The sequence below is a fragment of the Polyergus mexicanus genome, unplaced genomic scaffold, assembly GCF_030449975.1.
Source record: "Polyergus mexicanus isolate NDT 795.1 unplaced genomic scaffold, iyPolMexi1.0 SCAF_2, whole genome shotgun sequence".
Classification (NCBI taxonomy): domain Eukaryota; kingdom Metazoa; phylum Arthropoda; class Insecta; order Hymenoptera; family Formicidae; genus Polyergus; species Polyergus mexicanus.
Window position 1 is genome coordinate 3439377 of NW_027223322.1, and position 12085 is coordinate 3451461.

Genomic DNA, 12085 nt, shown 5'->3' on the forward strand with positions numbered 1-12085 from the left:
GCAGTGGTATCAACGCAGAGTACTGAATGAATTCCAACTAAACGAGAGGATAAATAAATAACAATAAATAAGCTGTAAAGAGCCACAACAATGAGAAACAATGCGAGCATCACACGGGCCACCGTCGTGCCCCCCGCTATGGCGCCTTCGCTCGTATCTTTTCACAATCTTTTCTGGACATCTCCAACGAGCTCCGCGCAAAGATACCAAAAAAAAAAGAGACTTTGATACCGGCGCGGGATACAATGAAACATCTTACGTATCTCTTCCGAGCGGCATGGCCGGGACCATAGCGAGAACCGACGGGAGCCCGTAGGTTTCAAAGTCGGGACTGACCACTGTTTAAGAAGAAGTGTTGCAGTAGAAGGGAGGCGATAGGCTTGACTAGAGATTAACATAAGTGGGTTCTTGCTGAGGCGAGGAGGCATTGGAGGCAGTGTTGGTGTTTGGCGGGGCGGCGGCTGTCCCCACCGTCCCCCCACCGCCTCCAGCCCCGACCCCTGCCCCCGCGCTACTTCCCACACCGTGATGGGATTATGCTCGCGTGGATGCCATTCCCGCTCCATGCTCCACTGGGCTGCCAAAACCAACCACCAGCCATTAAAGGGGCGCACTCTTGCTAAGACATATTATCGACTTCCATCTCAATCTCGCATCCGTATCGTGTCGTCACCCACACGCACGTGTCTGTGTCGGGGAAGTGGAGGAACCGGACCGGATGTTATCACCGCTCTTCTAACTTTCCGTTCCTCGCGACAAGTGAAATTTGCAAGAACGGAGCCGGCATTTGCACGTATCAATTTATAAAATTTTAAAATACAACGAAGGAGAGGAAATATAGAATATTAATTTTTTTTTTAAATATATTGTTTTATTTTTGATTATTACAAAATAAAAGTTTGGATAATTTAAGCGTGTGCGGATCTCATAAAGTATTGCCGGCCCGTTCGAAGGAACTTGAAATTTAGTTAAACATGAAACGAAGAGAGACGGCAAAAGGTATAGTGACGACGACTGTTGCATCGATCAGAAAATATGTCTCCCAAATATTCGTATCAACGCGATGATTTGGAATTTATTTCGGCGCACTTTGGTAGCGCTAAGATTGCGTTAGTGATTGCTCTACCTACAATCTATTACGCGTTATTACAATCCTCCAACATATCTTTTCTCTTAGATGATAACGCGCTAACGCTTCTAATAACGAAGGCACAACGACAACTGATACAGGCGGCATTGTAAGTTACGTGCATTCAATGCAGAGTGCAATCAGCTAAATCCAAATGCAACAAACTAAATGTTTCCGGTATTCCAGTAAGGATCTTTTTTTTTAAACTTTGACCCTGGCGGGACTAATATAAGCCAGAGGGCAATCGTACAGTATAAATTTTACACGCTTCACGATACGAAGATTTTACACGTTTCTAAATTCATTTCCACATGCATGCGCGGCGATGAGAGATTGACAAAGCGATCGAGAGCGTTCTGAAGATTACATTTCCCACCCAAATGACGTTTAATCTGGTAATCTCTTTCTATCGAAAAAGAGACTATCTCTCTTTTCTCTCATCGTGCAAGAACCGTAAACGGAACCGTCGACGGAATTTGTCCTCGCCCCTTTAATGAGGTCCATGAGATTCACAAACCCAGCCGGGAGTTGGGCGTTTGGGCTACGCTAACGATATTAAGGTCATATTAATGACTATTCGACGCTAAAAAAAACGAGTGACTCGTGGACAAGTCGCGAACAAACTACGAGAGTAGTGCTAATAGAAAAACCGATATTTACAAGCCAAGTTGGAGGATGTGTCTCGCACAACTGGGGAAGACAAAACTAGTCGTGCTCGATCTCTTTGATTTTTTTGTTTTGATTTGTTTTGGGAAGACACATTTTCTGACAGCCCGCAGTCTCGATGCGCTCTTATTTCTCCTTGTTTCTTTCCTTGTTCATACAAGTACTCTAGGGTGGCACCGTCACCGCGAACACGAGTCGACACTGCTGCTTGTATATCGATATTTATGTACCTTCCCGGAGATATACCGTTTGGTTGCGTCTCCTCTCTTTCAAGTTCCACGGTAACATGTGGATGACGGGAACGAGGTCCGAGATGGCGAACGTCAAGGATACTACGTAATTGTGATCGGTATCGTCACGAGCGATCTTGAAGAAAGCCATAAGGCTTTTTTATACGCGTCCAAATTCGTTGGCAAAAACTTTCAATCTAATATTTTTAGAGCATCGAGGTGCACTTTAAAACACTGCCCGCCATGAAATATTAAATTACTTGATCGTTATTGTAGCTGGAACAGTTAGCGTTACCCGCGTTAAAGAACTCGATATCTTGTTTTTCTCAAGCTTATTTCGCGAATATCGCACCTTCTACTTCGATCTTAACAGCGAGATGATAAGGCAAAAAAGTAGTCGATAGACGTGACACAGCTAGATCCAGACAGACTTGCGTAAGATTTAGCATGTATTTACACACTAGTCGCGAAAGTTGTAATCGCGTAATTCGCCTAAGTCTCGTCGTTGGAGCGCGAGGTGTATCGAGAAATCACTGCACACATACCTGCAGGGCTTGCACCACTGGCTCTGTTGATCTAATCCGTACCTGGCGCGGCATTTCTTCATGTTATTACCTAGAAAAGGGAACAGAGCAACGATTAGTGCGATTAATCGCGGATTATCCGAACGAGCGAGGGATTTTACTATTCAACATATGTTACATTCTGTCAAAAGAATGACGTAGTTATTGACATTGACGTTCTCGTTGCGTGAAAAAAATCAATTCGAAGTAATCTGTAATCACGTGAGAAAAAAAACAAGTGATAGGTGATCATATATATATATATATATATATATATATATATATATATATATATATATATATATATATGAATATGTCGATAAACCGATATGAGATCGTCGTGTATAATCGAATGCGATAATGAACATAATCTACCGTAGTATGGAGTAATCGGTGCTCAAGTTTCTGCGTTTAATATACTTATGCTTCGGTGAATGCCAAAACTTAACGAATGTCAACTAAGTCATGCGTGTAACAAAACGGTAGTTACAACCCCTTGAGATCCGAGCGCGATATCAATTGAAATTGGTTTTTTCCGAGATTTAACAGTTAAATGTTCGGATTTGCAATAGATCACTTAAAAAATGGTATAAAAAATTCCGTTCGATTTAAAGGAACGAAACAGATTTATTTGGCCTCGATCTCCAAGGGGGTTGCCGACGATTATATATATATATATATATATATTGTAGGACCTTCGTCGAAGAGAGAGACGTTACATGTAATGTAATATGTCAAAGAGAATAGTCTGTGAAAATAATCTAAACAAATGAAGAATTACAGCGAGTATAGCTATGTAAAATTCGATCTCAAGTTATTCTTTGCTATAGCGAGACCGATAGTCTTCAAGGAAGGACCCACACACACACACACACATACATATAAATATAATATTGATAAAGATACGAACCGTCTATTTTGAAAGCGTAGTACAAAGACCATTTTTCTTACGACAAGAAATGTTGAGGTAAATATTTTTTTTTCAAGATTAAATTTACAATTAAATTTTTCAAAATGAACAACTCGTATCTTCGTTAAACGAATAATAACATGCAACGTTAACGTTAAAACGGCTTAAAAAACACGATCAAAGATCTACTCATTTGAAATGTCGTGATTTGTATTATATAAACGCAAGCTTCCGGAATAACAAAAAATATATATATATATATATATATATATATATATATATATATATATCAATTATGAATGTGAGCGCTCTATCGCGCGAACGCTAGTGAACGAAAATTTCGTATGTGGGAGTCGAGAATAAACTGAGTGATTCGATTAAACGAAAGTTACTGAGTGACGATAGAACGAAAATAATAAAATTAGAATAAAAACAAAGAATCCAGGCAACATTGAAACGATCAAAGAAAAATAAACGTACGAATCGAGAAACGAAGTTTCAGGAATGTCAGAATGATAGTGAGAGAAAATAACGCAGACAGACAGAGAGAGAGAGAGAGAGAGAGAGAGAGAAAGACAAAGATAAGAAGGATGGGGGAATAGAAAGAGATAACGAAAGTGCAAGATAAGTATTCACAAAGAAATAAAATTTCAGAGTAAAGACAAAAACAGGGAAAGAGAGATAGAGAGAGTGAGAAATAGAAAGATATAGAAAAAGACGAAAAGGCTAAGAGAAAATTAAACGCTCAGGATTGTCTGATTGCGGAGTAGGTCCCTGTAAAAATGCAAGATGGCCAGCGTCCCCAAAGTTGTATACGTAATTAATAATAAGATGCGTTGTTTCTGTCTCTGATGTACGTTTGCGTGTCGTGTGCGTAATGTAAGGTGTTACCGGTGTGTAATGCAGATACATAGGCACGCACGTACTTTTGCGATTTGTATAAGAGACCATATGTATAATAGAGCCACATTCATATATAAATATATTAACGTATATGCGTGTATATGTATGTGTGTGTGTGTGTGTGTGTGTGTGTATGTGTGTATAATATAATATAATATAGTCATATAATCATATATATAATATATATATAATAAAATATATCGACCCAAAACCCCTAAGATGGGGGGAAACATGCAACATAATGTAGTGTAGCAATATAAGAATGTATAATATAACAGTATATGTAATAATGAGTAAGGGTAGAGGGGGGCAGGGGCTCTCTTTTTTCTTATGACTGAGGGGGAGGGGGGGATTGTAAGAATGTGTGGATGCGAGGCATGTGGGTACCTCCAGGATCACTGTTTGTGTCTTGTTTGCGCTTCCTCTTCTTAGTTCGGTTGGTATTTGCGCGGGAAGACCAGTCAGGGTACAGCTGCATGTGCAACTGTCTCTCCCGTCGCGCCAACTCATAATACTTGGCCTGTTCCTCTCGCCCTAGCGCGTGCCACTACCGAGAGAGAACCAAACACTTTTTTGTAATTGTGCATGAACCGTGTGTGTACGACTAAACAATATTTTTAATCAAGGAAAGAAAAAAAAAATTCACTAATGCTACTGCCGCCACCCTAATTGCGTGAAAAAAATGTTGCCTCAAAAGAGTCAGAGTTAGCTCGCTCTATTTCGAAATTTCTCATTTTACTTTTTATCTATCTCTTTTTATCTTTTTTATTTTTTTTTTTTTTTTTGCGCAATCGTTGCCTCATAGCATTTCAGTAACACTGGGGTCCCTACTTTCCGTTTAAAGTGCTAGAAGAACAGCCTAAAGTTGTCCCCTCCCCCTCGGTCGCACCGCTATTCGTCGATATTATGATCGATAATTAACAACCTAAAGTATATAGGGTGTCTGATAGAGAACACGATAGCGGATGGTAAATTTTACCGTAGCACGCATGAAAGAGTGAAAGGGTAGTGTCGGCACGGCTATACACTGAAGAAAACACGCTCCTTAAGAGGACGTCTTACGCAGCTGGTGTACACTCTCGCGATCACTGAAAGATATATATATAATCTTTAAGATAAATATTAATAATGTACTAATATAATTTCGATGCAAACAAACTCCAATCTTGCTTATTACATCATTAATTTTACGTTTATTTATTAAAATACGCAATTGGAAGACTGAGAATTATAAATGCGCCATCAACCAGACAATTGTTGATCCATTATTTATTAATACTGGATAGCTCAATTATATTTCATCGTCCTTCATTCCTCTCGGCGCTATTGAGGCATTCCAAACAAAAAAAGAAAGTGCAAAACGTTCCTCCAGTGTATTTCCGTTCGCCACCTGCCCCAGTTCCTCTCCATATGAGTCACGCCACTGAGATTGCAAGGGAGTGTTGCGAGACTTGGTCACGAAAAGCCATCACTTGCCGAAAGAAACTCTCATTTCAGGTACGCGCTAATGGATGTTAATAGGAACGGAGGAAGGGGAAGAGGAATGAATTTCGAAGGAAGCGAGACACACATTGTCGGCGGGCAGTTTCTCGTTAAATCGCCGCGAGCGCGACTCGTCTTGGGAGGTAAGCGATTGCGAGCAGATGTCGTCCCGTGGCGAGAAACGGAAAAAAAAGAGAAGAAAAAGCGGGACAGGCCCCGGGCTCTACCAGACATCCCATACCTAAAGGCTTTGGTTTTCACTCTCGCTCTCGTTATCGCATCATCAGTGACGTTAACTCGTCTCGTCACATTTCTTCTTGCTCACCGGAGAACGAATACCGCTTTAGGGAGTTTGGCCAGATAAAAAAAAAAAAGAGAGATTGCGATCGCATGCCGCGCGAAAGTTCGCGTTGATTTTTCCACCGTGTCTTTTAGCTTTTTTCGTTTCTTATATTTTTTTTTTTTTTTTTTTTTTTACTTTTCCGTTTTCTTTTTCTTTTCATAATTCTCTGCTGCGCCACATTCCACAATCCTCACAGACAATCCAATCCAATTCAGTTTCGAAAAACGAAAAAATATACATATATGCATATATGTACATATAAAATATATCCAAGAAGAATATATATATATATGTACACATAGATATATATATATATATATATATACATATATATTCTTCACGAAAGAGTGAATGCCAGAAAACCATAAGAAATTAAAAAAAAAATGTATATAAAAAACGAAACTTATGAAAAAAAAGAAACGCACAGAGACTTTGATCGTTTCAATCAACCAGTATAGGTATATACTAGCAATTATTATATAATGAATTATTATAAGGCCTGCTGTTCTAGCACTGGAAAGTGGTACCTCCGGTGGGATCTGCGGAGCGCTCTTTCTTCCTCTTCTTCTTCTTGCTGCCATATCCGTAGTTATCCCTGGCACTCCAGCCAGGATATCGTTGCTGGTGCAGATGGCGTTCCTGCCTGGCCGCCTCATAATACCGCGCCTGTTCCTCCCGGCTTAGCGAGTGCCACTGCGTGTCATACCCCCAAAATTCAGATTCACAGTCTCGTGCACCGTCCCCGTTATCTCTCTCTCTCTCCCTCTCTCTCTCTCTCTCTTTCTCTCTATCTCTGTCCCTTCCTCTCGCTCGAACTTATTTACCGTTAGCGACAAGTAGACACGTCTATCATCGCCGAGAGACCCGCGAAAACCACCCTTCGGCCCTTCCCTTTTCAGCATTTTTTTTCTATCAAGGCGAATCCGAGATTTCCTTAGATCCCACCTACAATGCTCTATTCGTACTGAGATACTACGTAGGTACGGTTAGTTAGCTTCGATTGGTAGCCCGGTAAACTATTTGCTCGATAAAAGCGTTAAGATGCATGCAGTACTCAGAATGAAAATTCGTTTGAAAATCTTTAATAAGCGATTAGTCAACATTTTCTCTTTCTTTGTCAGTTGAATGGTACAGAATTAGAATCATATACGTACTGTTGCTCGATAAAAATACATTAGTCACTGTACTGAGTTCACGTAAAGGAAATCGAAGATCTAATTGTTAATTTATAAGCAGAAATTATTTTCAATTTAATCTCTGAATTAATTTCAAGTTTACGATTGGATTAAAAATAATACTCAAAATATTTTCAGAGCCTTATCTTTCTCTCTATTACGAGAGAACGTTGACTTTCGCATATCTTAATTATTCTTACATCAGAGCGTGATAATTTAATCTTATCGGATGTAAGCTGCACTTTCACACATTGAAGATGATACACTCTGTGTATAAGGATGATTTATGACACTCGATAAATAATAAAACTTATATACATTAAATGAACATCGAGACATTGAGATTCATTAATAACTCTGATGTAGAACAATTTACTTGAAGACTTGATAAAAAATATATCAAAGTATAAGATTTACTCACTCGTCTCCCTAATATTTGGTTGATCGCGGCGCTCTCTTTTAAGGTACACTCTGCCACAACCTTCGCCCTCATCTCCTTCATGTACAGCATAAACGCGTTCAAAGGCTTTTTTATATGGGGTTTCTTTTTATCTGTCAAAATCACAGCGTCGAGATCAAGTAAGAGCGCGATGAGAGCTTTAAATAAATAACTCGTATACCGTGTAGCGACTTTTATCGATGTGTCACGCTACTGATTTTCTTTTTTACCTGTGCGCGAATCGCGTAATTCTTACCTTGATTGTTTTGCTGGCCCGTATCCTGGGCTTTCGAGTTGTCCGTAGGTAACGACGTGGAGTTTTTCTGTTCTATCGTAGACCTGCAACACATATATAGAAAAAGATATTCAACGTGATAGCCTCGTGAGCGCGCGCTCGTTTTCTATATAAATACATTCCCATCGCACATCAATCGCGTGTACCGTTTATTAAAGTAGGATTGTTTGGCCTCGGGATTCAGGGGTTCAGGTTTCGCGCAGGACAGGGGGTAGGTCGGCGCGTTGTTCTGGGACAGCTGGTCGGTCAGGTTCGGCGTCGGCGCCGGCGTCGGCGTCGTCGTTGCGCCGTCAAAGTACGGCGGCGCGGTCGGTGGCAACGTCAGCGGACTCCTGAGGAAGTTCTGCGGCAGCGGCCAGTTCATCTGCTGCCACATGCGGTGCCGCGCCTCCACCATCGCCAGCAGATGAACGAAGCTCTGCTGTTGTTGCTGCTGGCTGGCGCCGTACGGCGGCGGCGCGATGCTGCGCGGCGCGCTCAGGCTCGACATCTGCATGAGGCTGCTCATGTAGAGCGCGGTCAGGAGCTTGTGATCCGCGGTTGGTAAGCCACCGGACTCGGCGGACTTGACGGCGTCCTGGAGTATCGCCATGTTATCCTCGATCGCGCTCTCCTCGGCCGCGAGAACGGCGTCCTTCTCCTCGTCGATCGACGCCTCCGCGATCCTCTCCCCGATCACCGGCCCGCTGTCGTCAGTGTCGTCCTTTTTGATCACCAAATTCAGCGGCTCCGGGCACTCGGCTGACTCCATCGCCACATACGAGGCTACCTCGTGTTTACTCGCGGGCACACCGCCGAGATGATCCAAATCGATCCATGGAACGATCCTAAACGATCTCGTTCTGTCGCGTGCTATACTATATATGAGATATTATCACAGTAGCAAACGAAACAAATTATCCAAGATATTCACTCGGCACTAGGACAGAGCCTTGACCTCATCTCGTTCGTGTTATTCTGTCCAATGTTAACACAGGAGAAGCCAACGTTAATACGTCGCGCTTCCGGGTTGGTCATCTCGTTCTGGTCTAGCCGTCGAACACTCGACAGTTTACACTCTCCTCTCATTCACATCCTCGTGTTCGCGTCGCGCTATAGCGAGCGCGTGAAGCGGGTCTCCATAAACCGATCACAGAGTTGTAAACAGCACGTACGCGGCGGTGGCGCACACGGCGACACTTACACGCCATCCGTGGCGGTCCATCAGACGCCGCTGCTGACGGTGACTACGCGCATCCGGAAGATCCCGTATTGTAACGTACGTAGCATTAATCGGGTCTGCCGCGCGTTGTCATCCGCACGTCGTTCGACGTGTCTCCTAACGGTACCATCATCGCTCGTCGCACCGTCGTTGTCGTTTTACGTTAACACACCCGCCCGCTCCCGCCCGCTCTCGTCTCGCTTTAGCAGCGCCAGTCGTTGATGCGACTTCGTCGCCCGGCGATTCGTGCGGTGAAATGTCTCCAGGGGCGGCATCCCACGGTCACCCATTCGTCATATCTCTCTGTCTCTTTTTCCCTTCCGCCTCTCTCTATACGCCACCCTCTCTGCCTCTCTCTGTTTCTCTCTTCGCTCCCGCGTCTCCCCTCCGCCGCCGCCAAATCCCCCTGTATACCCAGCAAACACCCCCTCCGTCTATCCCTCGTCCGACGCCGACGACTATAGCGCGCTCGTATCGCGAAAACGCACCCTCCTCTCGTCACGATACCCCCCGTTTGACGTTTGCACGCACGCACGAAAACTCTCCCGATCAACGCGTTGGCACCTCGATTTTCTCTGCGGGTGTCTTTCGCGTATCCTCGCGCGTCGGATTTCTCTCCGTTTGTCTCTTTCTCTCTCTCTCTTTTCACCTCTCCGTCGCGTCTCAAACGCCGCGCTCGTTCCTGGCGTCAGCGGAATCACCACCGACCGGTGTTACGACGATTGATTATCGGCGAGTCTGGGGGCGGCCGGGGGAGGTTGCGCGAGGAGGAAGGGGGACGGCGGTGGTGCGGGATTGCGCGAGGATGGCATCATCGCGATTCATGGTTCTCGATCGGAGACACAACCCTCCGCCGGCTCTACAATTCCGAGAGCGTGTGGGGGGATGAATATCGCATTCTCCGTGGTCTTTCTCTCCCTACGTGCCGTTGCGACTTTCTTTTTTAAAATTTTTTTTTTCTTTTTTGCGGGTTGTCGCGGCGCTGCCGTCGACCACCGGTCAACCCTGGCTGTCCTGCTGCCACTCGCCAGCGATGCGGCGAGCTGGCAGGACGGATAAGCTTCTTAGGGTCAGAGTCTTCGACCGCCGAAGAAACTTTGTCCTTACTTCAGAAATTAGCGTTCCCCTCCCGAAGAAGCTTTGTTTGGTCAACAATGATGACCTTTAATGCCCGCACTCACGCTGCCTCGATCAAGACTGAATAAAATCAAAAGAAAGATATTCTTAACGCGTCTAATCCATCTCCGCGAAACACAACATCCGCGATTTATTCACCAACATTGAGAGCATCCGATTTATCGCGAAGGGATCGTGGGAGACTTTGTGTCACTGATGCGGTTGCCTCCCCCTACCCCCAAGACGAGATAAACGCACATTAAATGCGTGTCGCGCGACTCGAAAAGTGAACGACGTTACTGGCAGCCTCGTGGATGCGCCGTTGATGGACCAGGACGCCGCGTCAGCTGGTCCTCCATGACGCCTCGCACTTGCGCGCGATGTATATATGTAGAGAGCAGAGCGGCTAGTATCGCGCGCGACCACGCGCCTTTGTGTGCCACCACGCGGGTGCGGGGAGGGCGATCGTCCGGGTACTAATGTAAATTAGAAATCTGTTTAAGAGGGTAATGATCAATACATAACTGGCGGCGTCGGCGGCAACGGCGACGGCGGCGGCGGCAACGGCGGCGGCGTTGAGGCAGCAGGCGCAGACGCTGTGCGGAGAGAGTCATTCGATAAGTGTTATACACGCTCTCCCGACGACGTCGATGGGAAGGGTAAAGAGAAGAGTGCACGAGGGTAGGTCGGGACGTGCTACCCCCTACGGTCGTCGCGTCGCAACTATCCGTGTCTCATCCCCGGCGCGACGCTTCCTTATCAGCAGACGCGCTATGCTGGTACATGACCACCCCGATCTTGCAGTTGTCAGCGCTATTCAGACGTTATTATCGATTGCCGGGCCGCTTCCCGTTTAATGGGGCGAGAATTCGTCGAGCTGAATCGGCATGCGATCGTAGGGTGGTCAGGAAGATCCTCGCAGGATATTCGCCATCCGGAGGTTAATGCCAGCTGAAGAAACCAGTGGGAGAACGCTGACCCGATGATAGATAATGTTGAGTTAATAATGAACAATTATCAGAAGGCGGAACATTGGTCCGTCGATCGACAGAATCCCTCTCTTTTGGTTGGATAAATTGTTGATTGAAAATATGATACTATTCCATGATTGATAATTGCGATCCAATCTCGTAATTAAATATTACTAGACATATCCCAAGTTGCTTTTCCAATGTAAGATTATACATTATTAATTATCCAGCAAACGTAATGGTCTCTTGTAATGAAAAGAATTGTATTTGTCACAATAGAACACTGAACACTATATGCAAACGATATTTGTACTAGTGTACGTGATCATTTTCTATTTAAACATTTTTTTAAATTTCCGTCTTTTCCACAATTTTTCTTTTATACAAATATTCATTTTATCAACTTGCGGATGATGATTCTTCCTCTCGTAACGAGTTTCATCTACGCGGAATAAAAAACGCATATATTTTAAATTAATTATATCCACATAGTATAGTTCCACGTTAGATAAAATTCTTCCGTGGCCAACGACTTCTTTATAATTACTTTTAAAAGTTTATGTAAAAAATTGATGTATCTTTGTTCTAAAGATTATGGCGTCTTTTTCACCACGCGTACCTTTATCACTTCTTTCTTTTTTTCTTTTTCTCTTTTCTTTGAA

At 43.9% G+C, this 12085-nt stretch overlaps 1 protein-coding gene across 4 annotated transcripts in view; it reads right to left on the reverse strand.

Moving 5' to 3' along the window:
• LOC138944374 (uncharacterized) overlaps nucleotides 1-12085 on the reverse strand; it is a 34640-nt gene that overhangs the window by 6842 nt on the left and 15713 nt on the right. Inside the window, exons 6-10 of one of the 4 annotated variants that reach the window (XM_070315289.1) lie at nucleotides 8097-8179; nucleotides 7823-7953; nucleotides 4789-4948; nucleotides 2571-2640; nucleotides 498-577 (exon numbers count right to left, since the gene is read on the reverse strand). In XM_070315289.1, the coding sequence (XP_070171390.1) occupies nucleotides 535-577; nucleotides 2571-2640; nucleotides 4789-4948; nucleotides 7823-7953; nucleotides 8097-8179 (487 nt within the window). In that variant the 3' untranslated portion in view covers nucleotides 498-534. Of the gene's footprint in view, nucleotides 1-497; nucleotides 578-2570; nucleotides 2641-4788; nucleotides 4949-6753; nucleotides 6920-7822; nucleotides 7954-8096; nucleotides 8180-12085 lie in introns of those variants that run through there. The other 3 variants (XM_070315288.1, XM_070315283.1, XM_070315274.1) reach the window with 3 other exon arrangements.